Source organism: Delphinapterus leucas, chromosome 1 (genome assembly GCF_059928025.1).
Source record: "Delphinapterus leucas isolate spDelLeu-1000000601 "Yukka" chromosome 1, BTC_Dleu_Yukka2, whole genome shotgun sequence".
NCBI lineage: Eukaryota > Metazoa > Chordata > Mammalia > Artiodactyla > Monodontidae > Delphinapterus > Delphinapterus leucas.
This window is the reverse complement of record NC_143129.1, coordinates 183707165-183727786: the sequence shown is the minus strand read 5'-3', so window position 1 is coordinate 183727786 and position 20622 is coordinate 183707165. Positions and strand designations below refer to the sequence as shown.

Below are 20622 nucleotides of genomic sequence, written 5' to 3'. Positions count from 1 at the left end.
AAGCTGTGGGTCCTTGGAACTTGGCTCTGTTGATTCTCATATGGGACGGGGTCTTGGAATCTGTATTCTAAACACCACCACCCCTGCTCCCCAACCCAGACCAGGGATTCTATCAGGCAAACTCAGGAGAAGCTGGCTATACCAACCAGGTGGCCACCTACCCGACTGCATTTGCCCACAGAGAAGGACACAGACGTGGTCTCCAGGGCCCAACCGTGTGGAAAGCTCTGGACCTGCCCCACAGCACAGGCCCGTCTGAGCTGCACTGCCGACCCGCACCCACATCAACGGCAGTCGGTTTACCAAATACACAAAAGAAATATAGTTTATTTAATTTAAAATAGCAAGACTTTGGCCTTGACCCAGACGGTCAGGGTTTGCATTACAATTTTGCACGTGCACAAAACCTCCCGCGATGCCATTATGCCGAGACGGGAAGCCTGCAAAAATGTTCTTTTCTTGCTGTGGACACAGGCAGAGCTCTGTCTGCACCCTTAACCCTGGGCCAAATCATAATCTTTATTAAAAAACAAAAACAGACAGACACAACTCTGAAGCACAAAGAGACAGAAAGTGTTTAGTAAACCTGAGGAAAAGACCAAGGTTCAGCAAGTGCCTGAGAAGAGAGGGGCTGGGGGCTGAGACGCAGCCCCTGTCCAGGCCGAGGTCCCACAGCTGTGCCCGGGGGGTGAGGGTGGATAAACATTAACTACACTGGCCGAGAGACAGAACCCACGGGCGCCCAGCCACGTGTAAAAGGAACGCGCTTTTGTCTGGCTCTGATCCGAGGCAGGAGACCCTCCTGGGCTTCATGATGGTGCTGTTTGCAACGCTCCGGGCACCAGGACGAGCCCCTCCCCTGCCCGCACGTGTCCGCCACTCGCAATAACATGTTCACCTGTTCAGTAACATGTCTGCAGAGACGGGGTGGGGAGCAGAGGGAGGGAAATGGAAATACTCACAGCGGCAACTCACAGGTGGAATGAGAATGTGAGGGAGGCCCGGGCACACGGAGATGTTCTTCTCTGAGCCCCGACTCCCTCTGCAGGTGTTTTCCGGCTGCAGCTGGTCTGGGGAAACCCAGGTCTCAGGCCTGTCCTTAGAGGCCATGCCCAGCGGGCATCGATGTTGCACCATCTGAGCCAAGGCCTCTGGGACCCCCTTCAGAACAAGAGGTATTCGAGCATCATTCCCCCAGGGCCCATACTCTAACTCAGCCGTGAGTCACCTTCTCTTTTGCAGCAAGCAACTTCCTGAATTTCTGCTCCATTCTAGAAGCTAACGTGAGGCTCTTTACCAGCTAGGCACCCATGATGAGCTGTAACGTCTTTAGGGGAACCCCCGACTCCCCTCACGTGGGCCATTTCTGTAAGGAGACCGCCTTACTGACAAGTAGCTTTCTGTAGGGCAGCCCAGAGCTTTCTTTGAATCCTAAAGGGATGTTTCACCTCTTGCTGATTTTCATAAAACCTTCTTCTAAAAAGGGAACCCAAAAGGAGCGTTTTGGACCTAGTTCTGTAGAGGACTATTCCTTTCAGAGTCTCTTCCTATTACAGATTTTGCTTTTGAGAGTAAAAGAGGAATCAACAGTAGGGTGTGGCTTTGGTTTTAATCCAGAACCCTTTTACAGGTTCAGAAAATCAGTTTTGCAGAGTTCTCATGGGCCCCAAGGGAGGGGCACCTATCAGGTCAGTTGTACTTTTCTTCCCCAAGGCCCCGCACGCACGGTGATAGTTACACCTCCCACTCTTAGCCAGTGGCTTCTGTGACTGAACAGAGAAACTGTTTTCTGACCTAAGACGAAAGGGTTGGTGGAAGAGTCACAGGTCACAGAGATACGGACGCTTCTTTTAAATCCGTTTTCTTTTAAATCACCCCATGATGCATGCGTCACTCTCCCCAACCAATCCCCCAAACCTTCACCTTCAGGGAGGAATCAGTATTTGGGTGTTCCCTAACCCTCTGGTCGCCTTCCCTATAAAAAATTAACCTAGGAAGTGAATGAGCCAGATCCTTCCCCGACTCACCCGTTTCAGTCTTTACAAGAACAGACCCAAGTGACAGTGGGGCGTCTGCGGGGACTTCTGCAGTGGCCTCTTCCTGTCCTGTTCCAGCCCTTGCATTGGAGGAGGGACCTGCATTTTAATTTTAAGTGCCTGGGGGAGACAGGAGTCTGGATCCTGGCCTCTGCTTGAAACTCAAACACAATCCATACATCAAGGGCTGGCAGCCCGTGGAGAGAATTCAGGAGGCCCCAGGAGACCAGCTGCCCTGCAGCTGTGTGCGGCTGTGCTCATGCTGGTCACCGGGGGGAACCTCCTGGTGAAAGGTAACTGGCCCTTTCGTTGACCAGCAAAGCCATCCGAGAAAAGCCAGGCTCTCAGGAGAATCTCAACGCCCTGACAAACCAGGAGTCTGCTCTGTGATACCTCAGTGGGGGCCACGTCGCTGGTACCCTCTGACATTTTCTTGAGGATGGGTGCCCAGTGTATATATATCTCTATGTGCTTTTCCCACCGGTGTGGGTCCCTCCAGCTGTAAACAGTGCTGTGTGGTCATGAGGCCGATGACGCCCGGACCGCAAGGCAACCTGGCAGTGATCAGGTACCACGGGTTTCCCTGAATCTCAGTGCAGCCCTCATGCTGACGAATTCCCCTGCGTGCAGAAGGATGCGGTGTGAGGGGGACGTGCTTGAGGGTCGAGGAGGTAGACAAGCTGAGTCTGCGCTGCTCCCCACGGGGCTCGAGCTTCGGCAGCCGAAGGCGGACAGCACGGCTGACGCCCCGCTCCCTGCAGAGGGGACTCGGTGCCGCCCGCCCCAGGTCGGCAGCACCCACGCACAGAACTAGGGGGGCAGCAGCTCAGGTGCTTGGAAGTTCATCCGCGGCCCGCCTGGGCCCCTGAGACTCGCCCGCCCGTTGTGGGGGGCGCAGAGGCCTTGGGGGGCCCAGCGGGCTCTCGGCGGCAGCAGAAGCCTGAGGGCAGCAGCAGGAGCAGAGGGAGAGGAGACGAGTCCGGACGGTGCGGGTGCAGAGGACGAACGTGATGCAGTTGGCGCCCCCCTGAAAGGTGTTCCCGATCCCCTGGCAGGGAGAAAGGGAGAGGCGTGAGTGCCAGGGCCGGGGCGGGCCTGAGAAGCACACGCAGGGAGGCTGGGAAGTGCTGGGGACCCAGGACCCGGTCCTCCACCCCTGAGGCTGGTCTGCGGGGGACCCTGTCCACGTGGGCCTTGGGCTGAGCACCGGGCAGGCCTGGACTTGCAGGCGTGTCCCCGGGTCTTCTGGGCTGGGAAGGACTCAGGGTCAGTCAACTCTCCCGGGGCTACTCCTAGGCCACTGGACAGCAACTCAACACCCCCAGGCTGCCCCCGAGCCACGCTGACCTTCCATCTTCTCTCATCAAGGCTCCCTGTGGGGCAGCGAGCAAGGCGAGGTGGGGCAGAGCCCCCCCCGCCCCCCGCCTGCCTGCCTGCCGGGGACAGGGATCTGACCCTGCTGACCCCGCGGTGGGCCGGGAGCCGCGAGGGCGGGGCGGGGGCGGGGCAGACCTACGTGCAGAACCACGAGCACTGGCGTCCGCACTGCCGGGGAGCCACAGAGGGTCAGGACGAACCGCACGGTGCTCCAGATCCGGAGGCAGACGAAGATGAGCGGGATGAGGGCCAGCTTCTTATCGGCCGTGGAGGTGCGGCGCTGGAGCTGGTGCGCCTGGGACACGAGGGGCCGGTACTCGGAGAGAGCCTCATGCTGCGCGACGAGCACACAAAGCAGACGTGAGCGACGGGGCCCTCCCGCCCCCTCCAGCCCCACCGCAGGCTGCCCTCCCACCGGGACGCGGAGGTCGTGAGCCGCGCAGTACCTGAGGCCGGCAGCCCAGGTTCCCACCTCTGCCCGGTCTCCTCCATCCACTGTCTGCTCCACACCCCACGTGGGTGTCTAAAGCACGTCGGAAACTTCTCAGGTCCGAAACACATGCCTGCTCCCCCATCTCAGCTAACGGGAGCTCCGTCCTTCCAGCCGTCCAGGCCCCAAACTTGGGAGTGGCCTTTGGTCCCTCTCTCTGTGCGACAGCTCACGTCCGATCCATAGGCAAGCCCTGCAGGCCCTGCCTTCAAAACAGACCCAGACCTGGACGTCCACTGCCACTGCCACCAGCCTGGTCCAAGCACCACCACCCCTTCTCTGGAGAGTTGCCACTGCTTCTTCACAGGTCTCCCTCTATCGCCCTGACCACCCCACCCCATCCCCAATGCAGTCTTACTCTCAACACAGAAGCAGCGTGGCTCGTTGAAAACCTAAGTCGGATCAAGCCAGTCTTCCACTCAAAGCTCTTGGTGTCTTCCCATTTCACATGTTCCTTACGATGTCCCCAACCCTAGTCTAGCTCTGACCTCATTCCTGTTATGTACCCGCTGTTTACTCTTCTCCAGACACACGGGCCTCCTAATGCTCCAAACATGCCAGGCACACCCCACCCCAGGGCCTTTGCACAGGCTGCTCCCTCGAGCTGGAATGCTCTTTCCCAACCATCTACGTGGCTCACTCCCTCACCCTCTTCAAGTCTTTGCTCCAGTGTCGAATTCTGGATAAGGGCTATCCTGACAACCTATTTAAACTGCAAAGGCGTTTCCCAGGTGGTCCTGTCCCCACCTCCAGCTCTTTATCCTTGTCTGCTTCTCATAGCTCTTATCCTCCTCCTTCCTGGACACCATTCACCCTCGTTTATCAGGCCCATGGCTCACAGCCATCCTCCTCCAGAAGGCAAGCGCCCCCCTGCCCCCCGGCCCTGCTGTATCCCCCCACCCCACCGCCAGCCTGCCCCACAGCAGGGGCTCTGCCCGAAGCTGGGACAGGAAGAAAAGGTGAGCAGCCGCCAGCTTTGGTTTCCCCGCTCCTCGGAATGCCCTTCAGTGACAGGAAAGGCAGTTCCAGACCACAACCGAACTTCTAAAAATAGATGAAAAAAACACTGCTCCATAACAAAGATGTGTTTTTGAGCCTGGTCCTCTGTGGGGGACACTGAAGGCGCAGGTGAGGAGAAGAGCCACACCCCTTGGCATCTCTGAGCACCCAAGCTGCTGCAGCTCACCTGCTCAGAGCACGTGCTTCCTCCCCGGGGCCTTCAGCACCCAGAGAACGGCACCACCCACCCCCTCCAGGACCACACGGGTGGGCGGGGGAGCTGGGCACTAGCTGGGCGCTAGCCAGGGCTGCTGATCCGCTCTTCCTCAGGGCAAAGCTCGCCCAGTTCATTTATTTTTAGCTCTCCCTCCTAGCTAGAGGCAGGGAACCACCCGCACATTCTCACCTCCCTGCTCACTAGTATTCCTTTTCTCTGGAAACACCCGCAGAGCTGTAGGAGAGGACCATTCTCACATGTGGGGGGGGGGGTCAGCCTCACAGGCAGGGCTCCAGGCTTCCTGCCCCTACTACAGGAAGGGCAGGGAGGCAGACAGACACACGAGGGACTCCCCTGGCGCTCCAGTGGTTAAGAGTCTGGGTAGGAGGGAGAGCTGGCGGTGCCAATTTAAAATCTGGTGGTCAGGGGGACTTCCCTGGCCGTCCAGTGGTTAGGACTCTGTGCTTCCACTGCAGGGGGCACGGGTTCTCAGGGAGCTAAGATCCCGCATGCCCTGCAGCATGGCCCAAAAAAAAACCAACACACACACACACATGAAAAGGCAGCTGGGGGAGGGCATGGGGAGGTCCTGGGCAGAGCCTGATGGGGCTCCTGGGAGCTTTCATCGGGGAGCCCGGAACCTTCCCAGGGCAACGGAAAAGAGGAGGTGAGAAGGGCAGCCCTGGCCCAGGCAGGAGACCAACTAAAAAACCCTAAGTAGACAAAGAGGATCTCAGACCCATCGGTAAGCCCTGCCAGCATCTCTGTCAACGACTCCAAGCTGAGCCAGAAGAGGGCGGCAGGGAGGGGTGAGAATCAGGTGAATTCTGGAGTAAAAAGAGAACCCAAAGTGTGCATCCCACATACAGGGTGGCGATCACGTGTCAGCTGCGAGGAGCACCCTACACACTTGGAAATGACCGCTGAGCCAGCAGCACACCCGAAAGTCAAAAGTTAGGGACATTCTCGCCTACAATTACAGCCTTGAAAACTCAGAGCAAAAAAGAAACACAGGCACCACACCAGCAGAATGAGCTTGGAAGTCTATCCCCAGAGCTTTCACGATGTTACTGCTCCAGCCCCGTTTCATCTTCCATCGTAATTACACTTCTCCCTCCTCCTAGGAGGGCAGGACCCATGCCTGAGCTCTCATTAGCATTCCCACCGACACACAGAGCTTTTGTGCATAGTAGATGCTCAATAAAAACACACTGAATGAATGGTTGAGCGGATCAACGGATGGGCTAACCTGAGGCTTTTTGGGGTAGCAGTTTGCTTGTGGCTAGGAGAAACCCCATACTTTACATGTGCGGAACCGGTAGTCCAGAGCAAGGAACAATTTGGCCAGATCATCAGAGGGAAACCATTCTTTCCTAGAATTTCTGGCCAGAAGTCTAGGAGACTTCAGAGCAGCCCAGCCTATTGATTTATGAATTCCTGACAGCCTGAAAAGTCTACCACTTATAATATTTTAATCATCAAGGAGAAAGAAGTGAGTTATTTCTATCGCTGATTGTGAAAGCCTGTGGCCTCCTCTCCCCAGGGGCATGCCAGTTCAATTCTTAGTCGGCTACCGTTCATCTTTCATCCAAATTCCTCTCCAGGTTAAGCGACCGTGGTGATCTGTCCAGGAGGGGGCAGTAGAGAGCTGCGGCCCAGAACACAGGCTAAGCCTGCAGCCTCCTTGGCTTCACAGCAGGTCAGTCAGAGTTGGGCGAGTCTGGGGAGCCCCTTAACTTCGGTGAGCTCCCGTTTCCTCATCCACAAACGGAGGATAACAGGACCCGCTCCCGACAGGGCTGCATAATTAGCAAACCAGTCAACCCACGATGCTTATTAATTCAGCGCACGTCACGGTGCCTGAGGCACAGCAAACCCTCCGTCACTCTGGTCGGTCACCAGTCCCGTCCCCTACGGCAGCCAAGCCCGATGCCGGGACACGGTGGCCACACAGAGCTCTGGGCCGGGGCCCCGTGGGGCACCTACCGCTCTGTTGATGTGCTTCCGGATGAGGAGGTAGATCACGGGCAGCGTGACGTAGGCGAGCATCTCCCACAGCTTCCCGGTCAGCAGCATCCACAGCACGCGGTCCTCCGCCTCCAGGTCGATCCAGCACCAGCCCACGGACACGTCCGAGGCGTCGTAGCCGATCTTCTTTAGCGTGACAGCCGCCACGGTGATGACCAGCGGAATCCCCCAGCTGAGGAATAAGGAGCAGACGGGAGGCGGTGAGGTCAGACCCGGCTCCCGGCAAAGCCAGCGAGGGCGAAGGGACCGGGATGCTGTGTAGGCAGGAAGGACGGTGCTCTCCCAAGCATACAGCAGACAGTGTTCCCGGAGAAAGGAGGGGCGGGAGTCCTCAAATCCCCCAACCCAGCCCTGCTCTGCCCAAGCCCTGCCAAGCCCGGGATGCCCTGGCCTCCCACCTGGACAAACCCTCCCAAGCCCTTGGAGGCCGGGTTCTATTTCAGAATTGCCAGGCTCCTCGGAGATTGGCGCTGGGATGCTGTGGCATCGGGACGGCCGGCTCCTTCCCGCACCGAGGGGCCTGTGCACTGGCCCGCAGACAGCAGCCCACGCAGACAAGCCTCATCCACACACCCCGCCAACAGTCAGCCCTCCCTGGCCAGCCTGGGCCCAGGGGTGCACACACTGGTGGCTTGGGGTTGTCTGGGTCCCGTGCACCCACAGCAGGAACTAGAAGAGGGGCCCTGGGCTCCGGGTGGACACATCTCCTCAGTCCTGAGCCCTCCTTGCTCTATGGGAAGGGGCGGACACTGGCAAGGGTCCAAGGGGGCCCACTAAAGCACAAAGCCTGGGGCGGGGGCCACCTCTCAGTGCAGTGCTGGGCTGACTTTTCTAGAGTTTACTGCAATGGCAACACAGCTGGGATTAGGGATGAGCCCCAAGGCCCCTCCCCAGTGGTCCCCGCACGAGTCTCCTCGCCAAGCCTTTTAAATCAGCCAGGGGGACACACAGAAGCTATGTGGCGGCCCGGCAGGGTGGTTAAGAGCTTGGACTGCGGTGCAGCAGGCTGGGTCCGAGTCTCGGCCCTGCCCCACGTGGCTACAACACATCCGTGTTTTTCTCCACAGAGTGGCGATGACCACGGTGCCTGGAGCAGAGCATCGTTGCTGGTTGTCACAAGAATAAACTCATCAGCGTTACATCCAGCATGCGGGACAGGGTAAGCGTGTCCGCATTTACGACCAATGTTGTCAGTGAGGCTTGTCCCCAGGTCCCAGGATCTGGGCCTGCGGCGTAGCCACCAGGGATGATGAGGCCTGCGCGGTCTCTGCCCCCAGGAGGACACACGGGCCTACGTGGTAGGTCAGCCGCCCAGAGAACAAGCAGTAAGTAAATAGGACAGTGTTATCAGGAAAACGTTTAGTTCAGAAACTGGTTCTGTCTTGAGGGCTCTGTGTAAGGAATATCGGCTCTTTCTGAAAGAAGATCGTAGAACAATGATGAGGCCACAGTTGCACTTAGTCTGTTACCAAAACGAGGCTAGAAGGGCTGTGATTTTATAAGGTTCTCCAAATGCCACAGGGCTGGGGACGAGGCAGGGCAGGGATGGCGAGGAAAGGGAGAAAGTCCGCTTCCTGGGCCCAGGAAAGACTTGGTACCTCCTCCCCTCACTGGCCTCTCCAGGAGGGACCAGAGCCTGGGGTGGGCCACTGGGTGCCACCCTCAGCTCTGCTGCCCCAACAGCCCAGCAGAGGCAGAAGCAGCACATCCTCCTTGAAGTCACAAGAGCACGGAAGGGGCCAAAACCCCATAGAAATTAAAGGATGGTGGGGACTTGCCTGGTGGCACAGGGGTTAAGAATCCGCCTGCCAATGCAGCGGACACGGGTTCAAGCCCTGCTCCGAGAAGATCCCACATGCCGCGGAGCAACTAAGCCTGTGAGCCACAACTACTGAGCCTGCGCTCTAGGGCCTGCGAGCCAGAACTACTGAGCCCATGTGCCGCAACTACTGAAGCCCCGTGCCTAGAGCCCGTGCTCCGCAACAAGAGAAGCCACCACAGTGAGAAGCTCGTGCACCGCAACGAAGAGTAGCCCCGGCTTGCCACAACTAGAGAAAGCCCGCCCGCAGCAAAGAAGACCAAATGCAGCCAAAAATAAATACATAAAATAAATAAATTTATTTAAAAAACAAGGATTATGAGAAAGGTACCAAGTTACACTTCAAATGGATGGAGTGTGTCTATTTTAACTGTTTGTGCTATGCAAAGTTATTGATCTGGTGAGTTAATATATATTAGTATCAAACCAAAGGGTTACTGTTTTAAAACTCACGCCATCCTGGGATTTTAGGACAACACATGTCAGCTATGAGCTCCATGAGGCGAGGGCCATGTGGATTCACTGCTCTATCTTGGCATCTATACCAGTGCCTGGCACACGATAGGGGCAAAACTAGGACCTGCTGAATGAATGAATGAATGAATGAGTGAATGAATGAAGTTTGAACCAAGTGACTGAGACAGCTTTTCCCAATTTACTCTTTAAATATTCACTGCAAGGACTTTACTGAAAGGAGGTGAAAGGCTTTTAAAGGGCTGAACCGGAAATCCTGAAGTTAGAGATGGGAGAGCAGTGCTTAGGGACCAACACCCGGCAGGACTGGAGCTGAGGATTCCCACCCTGGCGGGAAGGGAGAGCACAGGCTTGGCGGGAGGAAGCAGCTTCTTTCCCTCCTCAGCATCCCTACGGCCCCTGGGGACCAGGGCCCCTGGTGACAGCCCCACATTTCACAACTTTAGGTTTGTTGTACAGAAGCTACCCGGTGACGTATTTCCTCTGTGTTACTGGGCTGTACCTGGAGCTGAATCTGTGATGGAAAATTGCTAGAGGGGAGACCAAATAGACGGCTTTGAAAGGGCTCAGCACGTGGGTTGATCAATCAGAGCTGCTGTTTGAACTCAAGCACAGACAGCAGCTCTGCTGAGGCCAGAAGCTGCCTGGGGAGGTACCTGAGTGGAGGTGGAAGAAAAGGTGACCTCAGAGAGCAGTGGGAATGGAGTGGGAGGGATGGTCTAATAACCCCGCCAAGCAGGCTCCACCAGACTCGTAATTTACAGGTACAGACAATGGTGTGCTGGTGATGTTTTAACATCAGAAAGACATCTACGCACGTGTGTGTGCGTGTGTGTGTGTGTGTACGTACACAAACATAAACTGATTATGAATTTTACTGATCTAAAGGATGTGGGGCACACAATTTGTAAATAATAATACAATACACAATACTCCTTATCGTACATTCCACATAGCCAACTGATTCTCACAGGAGGCTTCTGTTGTTTTGCAGAACTCTGGTATCTGCAGCCAACCTGCGGTTGCAGTCAGCCAATGAGAGTAGTTCCGTGATGAGAAGGTGGCTGACCTTTTCATTTTCCTTAATGACTAAGATGGAAGTGAAATGAGGAAGACCTGGGGGACCAGATGAGAGCTGGGACTTCACTGGGTCGACTTGACATGAGCAACCTCTCTGTGGATCAGGTAATACTTTTCCAACACTGGAAGAATGTTTCTTCTTTTTTTCCTGCTCTGGGACATGGCCCCTTCTCATCACCTCCCCCTGAAATATGCGGCTTCCCACCTGCCCCGACGTGGCTGCCGCCAGGGCTTAACTACAGAGACAAGAAACACTTTTGCATTTAATCTTTACTACAAACATTTCTCTATCACTTTCTTAAATCTAGAACAGGGGTCCAGCAAACTAGGGCCCTCAGACCAAATCCGGCCCAGTCTGTTATTTATTTATTTATTTTATTTTTTAAATTGGAGTATAGTTGATTTAAAACGTTGTGTTAGTTTCAGGTGTACAGCAAAGTGAATCAGTTATACATATACATGTATCCACTCTTTTTTAGGTTCTGTTCCCATATAGGTCATTACAGAGTACTGAGTAGAGTTCCCTGTGCTCTACAGTGGGTTCTTATTAGTTATCGGTCTTATATACAGTCATGCGTATGTGTCCATCCCAAGCTCCTGATTCAGTCTGTTTTTTAAAATAAAGTTTTACAGCATACAGCCACACTCACTGGTTGTATATCATCCATGGCTTCTTCCAAGCTACCAGAGCTGAGCTGAGCAGTGGCATCGGAGATCGCATGGCCCACAGACCTGAAAATACTGTCTGGTCCTGTACAGGAAAAGTTTGCTGACATCTGCTCTACAAAGCAACAGAAGTATAATTAGGGGACTTCCCTGGTGGCACAGTGGTTAAGAATCCGCCTGTCAATGCGGGGGACACGGGTTTGAGCCCTGGTCCAGGAAGATCCCACATGCCACGGAGCAACTAAGCCCGTGCACCGAAGCTACTGAGCCTGCGCTCTAGAGCTCACGAGCCACAACTACTGAAGCCTGCACACCTAGAGCCCGTGCTCCCCAACAAGAGAAGCCACCGCAGTGAGAAGCCCGCGCACCACAACGAAGAATAGCCCCCGCTCACCGCAACTAGAGAAAGCCCCCATGCGGCAACAAAGACCCAACTCAGCCAAAAGTAAATAAATTAAAAAAATAAATTTTGAAAAAAGTATAATTAGGACCTAAGGAGTTTTGAGTATGTTACTTTTGTTTTTAATGCAGTTTATATAATTTAATTTTTAATGATGTTCTATCTAACAATCAGCCCACAAAATGCCCTGAAATTTAGCAACCGGGTCCCACAAGCCAGCTCCAGGCCACCACTGGACAGAGGATGAAAAGGATAGGGGGCTGAAGCTGCCCTGCCCCAGGCTCTCACCTATAGAGCCAGGAGAAAATCTCTCTGGTGACCTCAATACGCCAAGCTGTTCTCTGGCCAAGTGGCCACCCTGAGTTGTAGGCGGTGTCCAACTCTGGGAGGAACTCTACAAAGACATGTATGACCTAATTCTCACTTTCCAGAAATGTCTACTGCTAATTTCTGACATGCACCGCCTAACAGTTTTTTATCCCTCCAAAAAAATAAAAAGCAGCCATCAATCAAAAAACAAACAAAATCAGAAGAAAGATACAGCTTAACAACAGCACATGAGAAACAGACCAAGGGCTCTAGCTGACTGGGACCCAGAAGGTGTTTGGTCGGAGGGGTTGCCCTGATGCCCAGACGTGGGTGATGGAGAACGGCCAGCAAACTGTCCTGCCTCCGTGTGGACACCTGGGACCCACATTCTAAACCTGAGACTGTGAAGCTGGCACCAGAGCGGGCACGTGAGGACGTGCTGGGCCTGGAGCTGGGCCTCGAGTACTGGAAGACTCTTGGGGACGTCCGGCTAGCAGAGCAGACTCAGGCGGCTGAAGGAAAGGACAGGCATCCTGCTCAGTCCCAAAGCCAAGGGCTAAACCGGCAGCGTCCCCCATCAAGGGAAGGAAGCCATGTGACCACGTGCAGGGGATGCTATGAAAGGCACTGAGGAGGGACATGGTTAAAGCAGGTGACCAATGAGGCTCCTTCTCTCCAAACCTGTGATGCAGGCGGAGAAGAAGCGTGGCTGGGGTCACCTAGATGGAGGGGGCCTGCAGACCACTCTCTGAGCAGAACCCCCCACTTGGAGGGGCACCAAGAGCTGCTCCCAGAGGTGCCCAGGCCCCAGCTCTCACGTGTGTTTGCGTGGAAACGGAGGCCAGACTCCAAGTTGGCTTCCTCCCCCTTTGGAGGCAGTTATAGGCTGAGTATGTCCCCTCCTGCCCCCAAATTCCTGTGTTGAAGTCCTAACCCCCAGTACGTCGGGACGTGACGTATCTGGAGACAGGGTCTTTAAAGAGGTGATTAGGTTAAAATGAGGCCACTGGGTGGGTCCTAATCCAATAGGACAGGTGTCCTTGTAAGAAGAGGAGATTAGGATGCAGACACTCACTGAGGGACGACCGTGTGAGGACACAGGGTGCAGACGGCCGTCTGCAAGCCAAGGAGAGAGGCCTCAGCGGAAACCAACCCTGCCTACACTTGGATCTCCGACTTCCAGCCTCCAGGACTGGGAGAGAAGGGATGTCTGTTGTTTAAGCACCCCACCCAGTCTGCAGGCTTTGTTAGGGCTGCCACAGCAGATGAGGGCAGATGCTCTCTACCAACTCTGGGGGAGAGACATGCCAGGGCAGGGGATGGCAGCCCAGCCCTGGGACACCCCCTGACACCCAGACCAGCAGAGCTGGGGGCCCTCAGCAGGCTTAGGGGAGGGGTAAACTGACAAATGCCCTGCAGACTGGTCATGAGCTTGGCTTTTGGAACTTGACATTCACTTTGTTCTTCAGTCGCTCCATGAGAAGTTGAAGCACCGCGGGATCAGGCGGTCGGTGAGCAGGCCGCGTCCCACACCTGGATTCCGTGGCATTTGTCAAGACGACCACGAGAGGCGGCCGGTGCCCCCGAGAGCAAGGCTCTGGCTTTCCTTCAGAGTTCCCAGTCTGCCCAGCTGGGGATCTTCTGAAACAACCTGTCCCACCAGTCAGGGAGGGGGACACCTGTGGTGACAGAGCCACTTTCACAGTCAGGGCTGGGAACACCCTTCCCCCTCCGCACCAAGGGCTCAAGGTCTGCTCAATCCACCGCTGGATTCCTGCACTCCCCCTTCCCCCAAACCTCACCCTTCCTACAGATCTCTGGTGCGGGGCGGAACCTGATGGGAAGGCCACAAGAGGGTCTTCTCCCCCAAACAGCAGAGCCTGGTCCACGTGCCTGGGGCCTATGGAAGGCCTTGAATGTGACCATGACCCCAAGATGCTCTGAGAACGAAACTATCCAGCAACCATGTGCCAGTTTTGAAAGCTCTTGGGAGCAGGACAGAGCCGGGCCCAGGCCGGAGGGATGCAGCTGCAGGGGGCACAGCCTGGTGCAAGGAATCCAGGCCCGAGGAGGCCGCCTGGAGGTTTCTGCCCCAGCAATGGGCTCTTATTGTTATGGGTGGGGCAGGGGGCAGGACGTGGGAGTTCAGGGTGTCAGCCACCGGCCAGGCCACCGCGAGGTCGGTCACTCGGTAGCCCTGGCCGCAGAGGTGGGGAAAGGCGTCCAAGGGAACTTCTAAACACTCAGCCCCTGGCACGGGCCTCTGCAACCCTGGCTCTGTGGGTGCAAAGGAGCACTGTGCAGCGCTCAGGAACGCTTTCCTGCCCACCTGGGCCCGGGGTAGACTCTGACTCTGCCCCAGCAGGGTCAAGGGGCAGCCTCTGGTGCCGCAGCAGGTGTCCCACGGACACGCAAATGCAGCGCAGAGACCTCACTGCAGCAGGGCCCTCAGCAAACAAAGCCGGTTTAGCTCTTGTCATTTTGGGGAGCACTGTCTGACGTGGGGTGCTGTTCACACAACCACTGGGTTCACCCCCCATTCAGACACTGCCCACTTGGGGCCTTGTCACTGGGCCCCGCTGTGAGTGAGCCGGTGTCTGATTAGAGAGCTTGCAGGCTCTCCCCTTCGGGGCCCACGGGTCCCCTTTTCTCTGTGCTGGAACTTCCCAATCCCCACAGCAGGGGTTTTCATGGTGAACTTGGGATGCCATAGACTTCTCTCTTCCTCCAGAGCCTCCAGCAAATGCCAGAGGGTGGGTGGGCACGTGGGCCGGGGGTCATGCCCACACCTATCCCCACTTCAGTGGAGCCAGAAGAAACCCAAAGGCTGCTTGAGGCTGCCAGCTCGGCCTGGGCTCCACTTCTGACGTGGCGAGACGAGGCGCCCCAGCCTGACCTCCCCCCACAATCACAGGACACACCTGGCCCAGCGGTGAGGGGACAGTGCATGACCCTACTGTACTGGTTCAGAAGGAGCCCACCACCTTGCAGGGGAAGAGGGGCTGAAGACGGCTTTTGATAGGCAGGTCACCTTCTGCAGGGAGACAGAGACTGTTTCCTGCTTATCTTATCTGAAAGGAAGAGACCTCGCCCATAGCCGCAGCAGGCTAAGCTGCACAGCCCTTTCTTAGGTGAGAACTGCAAACACACGGTCAGCGGGGTGGACAAATTAGGAGTCTGGGATTAACATAAACACACACACTATATAAAAGAGAGAAACAACAAGGACCTACTGTATAGCACAGGAAACTATACTCAATATGTTGTAATAATCTATAAGGGAAAAGAATCTGAAAAACAATATAAATATATAACGGAATCCCTGTGCTGTTCACCTGGAACTAACACGACATTGTAAATCAACTATACTGCAGTCCATCACTAAAATACGTGGTGTCGGGACCGTGCCGCCTCCACAGCTAAGACACAGTAGAAAGGGACTTATCGCAAGGCCTTCCCTGAACACAGAATATTCTCACACTTTGAAAATGCGGCAACATCCAGAAGAGTCACCGCAGAATGCTGTCGGAATCAGGGGATGGGAAAGCCTTGGGTGAGACTTCGAGGAGTTCCAGGAGGTGAACGGGCAGATAACACCTTGACCAAGCAATCAAAGTGAACAGCACCGGGAACGGAACAAATCCAAGTCGCCAGCCACCACCAGGTAGGAAGCGAGAACAGGTTTCTGTGAGATTCCAGCCCAAGGTGCAGATCCTGAATCCACTCCCGAGGAAGCATCAGGCAACCCAGGTGAGGGAGGACATCCTACACAGTAACGGGCCTGTACTCTTCAAAAACACCAGTTGTGAAACACCAAGGAAGACGGAAACACTGCTCCCGACTGAAGGAGGATAAAGAGACATGAAAACAAAGTCCCTTTGCTATCGGCGACCTTATTAGACAACTGGCAAAACCTCAACAGATCCACAATCAGATTTTGTTTCTTACCAGACACACACACACGTCTTTTTTTTAGTTGCTTTGCCTTTTTCCTTCTTCACATGACACAATCAGATGTTGGCACTGCTCCACGTTACTCTCTGCTTTGGGGAGGTGTACGTGGTCACGCAAGAGACTGTCCTTGTCTTTTGGAAATAAATGCACACTGAAGGATTTAGGAGTTGGGGGCATCAGGTCTGTAACTTACTTTTTTTTTTTTAATTCTATTTTTGGCTGTGTTGGGTCTTGGTTGCTGCACACGGGCTTTCTCTAGTTGTGGCGAGCAGGGGCTACTCTTTGTTGCGGTGCGCGGGCTTCTCATTGCGGTGGCTTCTCTTGTTGCGGAGCACAGGCTCTAGGCGTGCGGGCTTCAGGAGTTGCAGCACATGGGCTCAGCAGTTGTGGCTCACGGACTCTATAGAGTGCAGGCTCAGTAGTTGTGGCGCACGGGCTTAGTTGCTTCCCGGACCAGGGATCAAACCGTGTCTCCTGCATTGGCACGTGGTTTCTTAACCACTGCACCACCAGGGAAGTCCCTGTAACTTATTCTTACATGGTTCCAGGAAAAAAATAATTGGAGAGGATAAGTAAAGCTAACATGGTAAAGTGTTAATGATGGGGGGAATCTGGAAAGTTAAAAATAAACGATTGTTGAATTATCTCTCAGTTTAAAAAATTATTATCAAGGCCAAGAGACAAGATGGAATCCTAGAAGGGGCACTGACCTTGAAGTTCTAACGCTGAGCCTCCTGCTAACAGCTCTGTGGCCTTGGGAAAGTCTCATCAGCTGTGGCTGGAGGGTGATCATCTCTGGGTGAGTCCCCTGGGTTATGCAGGATCAAAGCCTGATCCTTGCAAGACCTCTGGAGCCTGATGTGGTTTGTGATGCCAGGCAATTTCTCTGAGGATAAAGTCTAAGCTGCCCTCCTTCCCCAACGAGATAAAAGTCTTTCCGTAAAGGAAACTATGTCAGGCATTATGATGGGGTCCCAGGGGCCATGCAGGCGCTTTGTGGGAACTTGCCTGCGACTCTCTCCAGCCTCCTGCGGTGCATGGCTGCATTTCGTTTTATAGATGGCTTTTCCCACTTAACGTTGTATCATACCGTTTAAAAAATATATGACTTATAGAGTTCATGGCCAGTATTTACTGGCAGCATGACAGTTCTGGGTGGGGTGTAGTCTATAACTTACTGAGCCCCGACTTTTTGAACATTTAGGTTGCTTTCAAATTCTCATCACTGTGCTGGCTAACACTGCCACGCAAACTCCTTTGTACATCCAACTTTGCATGTAATTTGGTTTATCGCCTTAGACTAGATGCCTACAAATAGGATTGCTGGGATCGAGGGGTATGAACCAAATATTTTCTACGTGGATTATTCCCACTTACATGGCCAATAATAATGTTTATCACATTAGTATCCTGCCTTACTATTTTTTTCCCTCTAATTTAATGAGAAAATGGTACCTCGCTGTTGTATTGTTTTGAGTATTCATGCTTTTACTATTTCGTCAGAATGTCCTTTGTCCGTTTCTCAAGATATTTGTCAGTTTTTTTAAAAAAATCAACTCATAAGAACAGAGAGAGCAACCCTTTGTGTTGTCATATTTTAAAATATTTTCCGGGGGACTTCCCTGGTGGTCCAGTGGTTAAGAATCCGCCTTCCAGTGCAGGGGATGCGGGTTTGATCCCTGGTCAGGGAACTAAGATCCCACACGCCGCGGGGCAACTAAGCCCGTGTGCCGCAACTACTGAGCCTGCGAGCCACAACTACTGAGCCCGCGCGCCACTAGAAAGCCTGCGTACCACAGCTAAGACCCGACACAGCCAAAAATAAATATTTAAAAATAAATAAATAAAAATAAAATATTTCCCAAGACTGGAAGGTTTGAATAAGAGGACTGATTTGCAGTCATCTGAAATGGTTAGTGAGTGGGTGCCTGGGCTGCCAGAGGCTGAAGATGAGATTTCCCATGCCAAGAGGTCCTTCAGCAGCAACAAACTCATCCTCCAAAGAAAGACACTGAAGAGTCCTTAGCAACACAGTCTGGGAGGACCTAGGTCAATACATGAGCCTGTTGGACAGGTCTCACACCAGCAACACGAGTGCTGACTTCTGACAGGGAGTAAACTATCAAAGTCCCTTTCTAGCTTGGATACAAGTAATTTTCTTTCTTTCTTCTTTTTCTTTCTTTTAAGAAGCAGGTGGATCACATTCAACGACAAGATGAACAATTCGCTTCCCTTTTATGGCCAGAGAAGGACACATGGGCTTTCTTAGGAGGCCTTCCCTAAGCATCACAAAAAACATCCCTAGAAGTGAAAAGAAAGGTTTCTTAGGAAATGTCTTTTCTATAGGAGCTGCACCAGGTTCTCTTTATCACTTGAAAAATACGTTGTATTCAGTATTTTTCAAAAGAGGGGGAAAAAGACAAGAGAATCTTGCAAAGAAAGTCTTGGGCTCCTATTCAAGTACACGTGAGTTCCACGCTGCCCACAGCCAACCAGCCTGCCAAGGATGGGGTCTCCGAAATGGTTGGTGGGATCAGGTTGGATGCGGGAGGGTGGGAGGCAGCCCCGCTCTCTGTGGGTCTCTGCAGCACCTGAGGCACATCTGAATGGCTTGCTACAAACATTTTGACTTGAACAGCCGAGAAGCAGGCCGTTTAGTTTCCCAGGGACCAGCTGGCCTCCATCCAACAGCTCTGAGACCTGGAGGTCAAGTGACTATTGCAGGCTTGTGACCTCACTGTTGTGACACCCAGGTGACCTGTCTCTACCAAAGTGCTGACTATCTTCAGTCCCTTGGAAAGAACTCAAGTATTTAACAGAGAGGACCTATAATTAGGGCAGCATTTGGTACTCTTATCTGGAGGAAGGAGAAGAGGAAAGAAGTTCTATAAAATTCCTGCCTTGGGTTCACCAGAGGACACCACCAGATGTTTGAATCTTGAAATTACACCAGGAAGGGGCCAACCTTCTTCCATAGATGAGGGTTACTTGGATGAGACCCTTCAATGCCAGGGCAGGACAAGGCCTCGGTTTTCTCTACTCTCAGAGACTCCAGGCCGCTGGCTGCCCTCTTCCAGACCAGCCTCTGCCTCTGACCTCAATTTCAGAGTTGCTGAACTCTGGAAAGAAAGTAAGATCATCTAGAACAGAGATAACAAGAGATTGGGGCCTGAGGTTTAGAGATGAGCAAAGATAAACAAGACTGTCCTTCCTAAATTTTACAGCTGAAGCACTGCATCTGGCAGAGGGCTGGGTGGACGGCAGCCTGAGAGTGGCTGAATGCACCACACCTAACTCATCTCCCAGCCTGACCAGCTGCTTCCCCCGATCCCCATGGTCAGCAGAGATGGCAGGAACGCACTGAAGCAGGAGGCCAAGGGCCCAGAGTGGCCTCGCCAGCTCTCCAGGTGCTTCCAAGTTACCAGGGCCACGCTCTGAGGGCGAGCTCTGGCCCCTCCCACCCTCCAGGGGCTGCGCTGAGGCGCCCACCTCACTGGGAGGCTATGGCTGGGGCCACCTCAAAGGGGCGCCCCCTGCGGCAATGTTCAGGACAAGCTCATCTCCCAGGCAAGCCTAGCATCATTCTGCTGGCCCAGGGCTGTCCCGGGACAGGAGCAGACACTGCCCGCTGGGCGCCTGGCCAGGGGTCCAATCAAGACGCAGGGCCCAGAGGGTGGCGAGGGCCACAGGGGCAGCAGACAGGATCCAGGCAGGGGTCACTGGACCCGAGGGAAAGCAGCGTCGCCGCCACCCACCTGACGACGTGGAAAGCCCAAAGCAGGCGGCCGTCTCCAGGGCCGCGCGAGATGCGGACGATGCTAAGATACAGGTAGAGGGCGATGGCCACCGTCCAGAAGAAGGAGCTGGTGTTGGCGAAGGTGGAGAGCGCGCCCTGCAGCACGCAGTCCCACGAGGGGCCCTCGAAGTCCTGCAGCACCCCGTAGAAGTAGGAGGCGGCCGACAGCAGGTCGGCCAGCGACAAGAAGAGCAGCAGGCGCCGCGCCCGGCTGCGCAGGTCGGGCCACAGGGCATGCGTGGCCACCAGCAGGCCCGAGCCTAGCGCGGAGAGCGCGCACGATAGCAGCACCACGGCGCGCTCCGACGGCACCAGCTCTGTGGGAGGTGCGGGAGGTGGCATGGTCAGGTGGCATGCGGAGCGGGCCGGGGCCGGGTCGCCGCGTGCGGCAGCCGCCGCCGCCGCCGCCGCCGCCGTCTGGGCACAAACCAACGAGCCGCTCACATCCCGGTGCCTGCCCCGCCCGCGTCTCGGCCCCTCCCGGGCCCTCCAGGTCCGCCGCCCAGCGGCCCAGCGGCCACGCCCCGCCCCTGTTCCTAGGCCCCGCCCACTCCTCCCGCCACGCCCCCGCGCCCTCCACGCTCCACCCCGCGGCGCCCACGTCCGGACCCCGGCCGCGCCCGCCCCCGCGCCCCACCCTCGCCCTCACACCACGCCCCTGCGTCCTCCACGCACCACCCCGTGGCCCTCACGTCCCGACTTCGGACCCGCGGCTGGCCCCGGAGCCTTTCCCGCGAGCCCCACCCACGCCCCGTTGCCGCGCCCCTGTGCCCGCGTCCCTAGGCGCTCCCCGCAACCTCCGGCCCCATCCCCAAGTCCCCGCCCCTGACCTCCCACCACACCCCTGGCGCCCACGCTCCACCCTGCAGTCCCCACGTCTAGTCTGCAGCGCCGCATTCCTCCCCCCCACCCCCCACCCCCCACCCCCCACCCCCCGCGCATCCTCCAGAGGCCCCTGCTCTTGCCAGCCGACTAGG

At 55.2% G+C, this 20622-nt stretch overlaps 1 protein-coding gene across 4 annotated transcripts; it reads right to left on the bottom strand.

Moving 5' to 3' along the window:
- Positions 1-307: 307 nt before the first annotated feature.
- On the bottom strand, positions 308-20167 carry GPR157 (G protein-coupled receptor 157). Of its 4 annotated transcripts, none has more exons than XM_089901845.1 (5): positions 19605-20154; positions 11171-11296; positions 7106-7319; positions 3553-3747; positions 308-3063 (listed from the first exon to the last, which is right to left on the bottom strand). In XM_089901845.1, the coding sequence occupies exons 1-5, from the start codon at positions 19985-19987 to the stop codon at positions 2863-2865; spliced, it is 1119 nt and encodes a 372-aa protein (XP_089757971.1). In that variant the 5' UTR covers positions 19988-20154; the 3' UTR covers positions 308-2862. The 4 variants fall into 4 exon arrangements, 3 of the variants coding, with proteins under 3 accessions (XP_089757971.1, XP_089757970.1, XP_022454350.1); XM_089901844.1 differs by having other exon boundaries at positions 308-3084; positions 19605-20140; XR_016389186.1 differs by lacking the exon at positions 308-3063 and adding an exon at positions 3860-4109 and having other exon boundaries at positions 3649-3747; positions 19605-20167.
- Between the last annotated feature and the right edge of the window lie 455 nt (positions 20168-20622).

Excerpts from the sequence above, each read along its gene's own strand:
- GPR157 (XM_089901844.1), bottom strand. The coding sequence starts at position 19,987 with ATGCCACCTCCCGCACCTCCCACAGAGCTGGTGCCGTCGGAGCGCGCC. Across the intron at positions 3,748-7,105 it reads GGAAGCACATCAACAGAGCG|CATGAGGCTCTCTCCGAGTA; the intron begins GTAGGTGCCCCA and ends CTCGTCGCGCAG. Across the intron at positions 3,085-3,552 it reads CAGTGCTCGTGGTTCTGCAC|GGGATCGGGAACACCTTTCA; the intron begins GTAGGTCTGCCC and ends TCTCCCTGCCAG.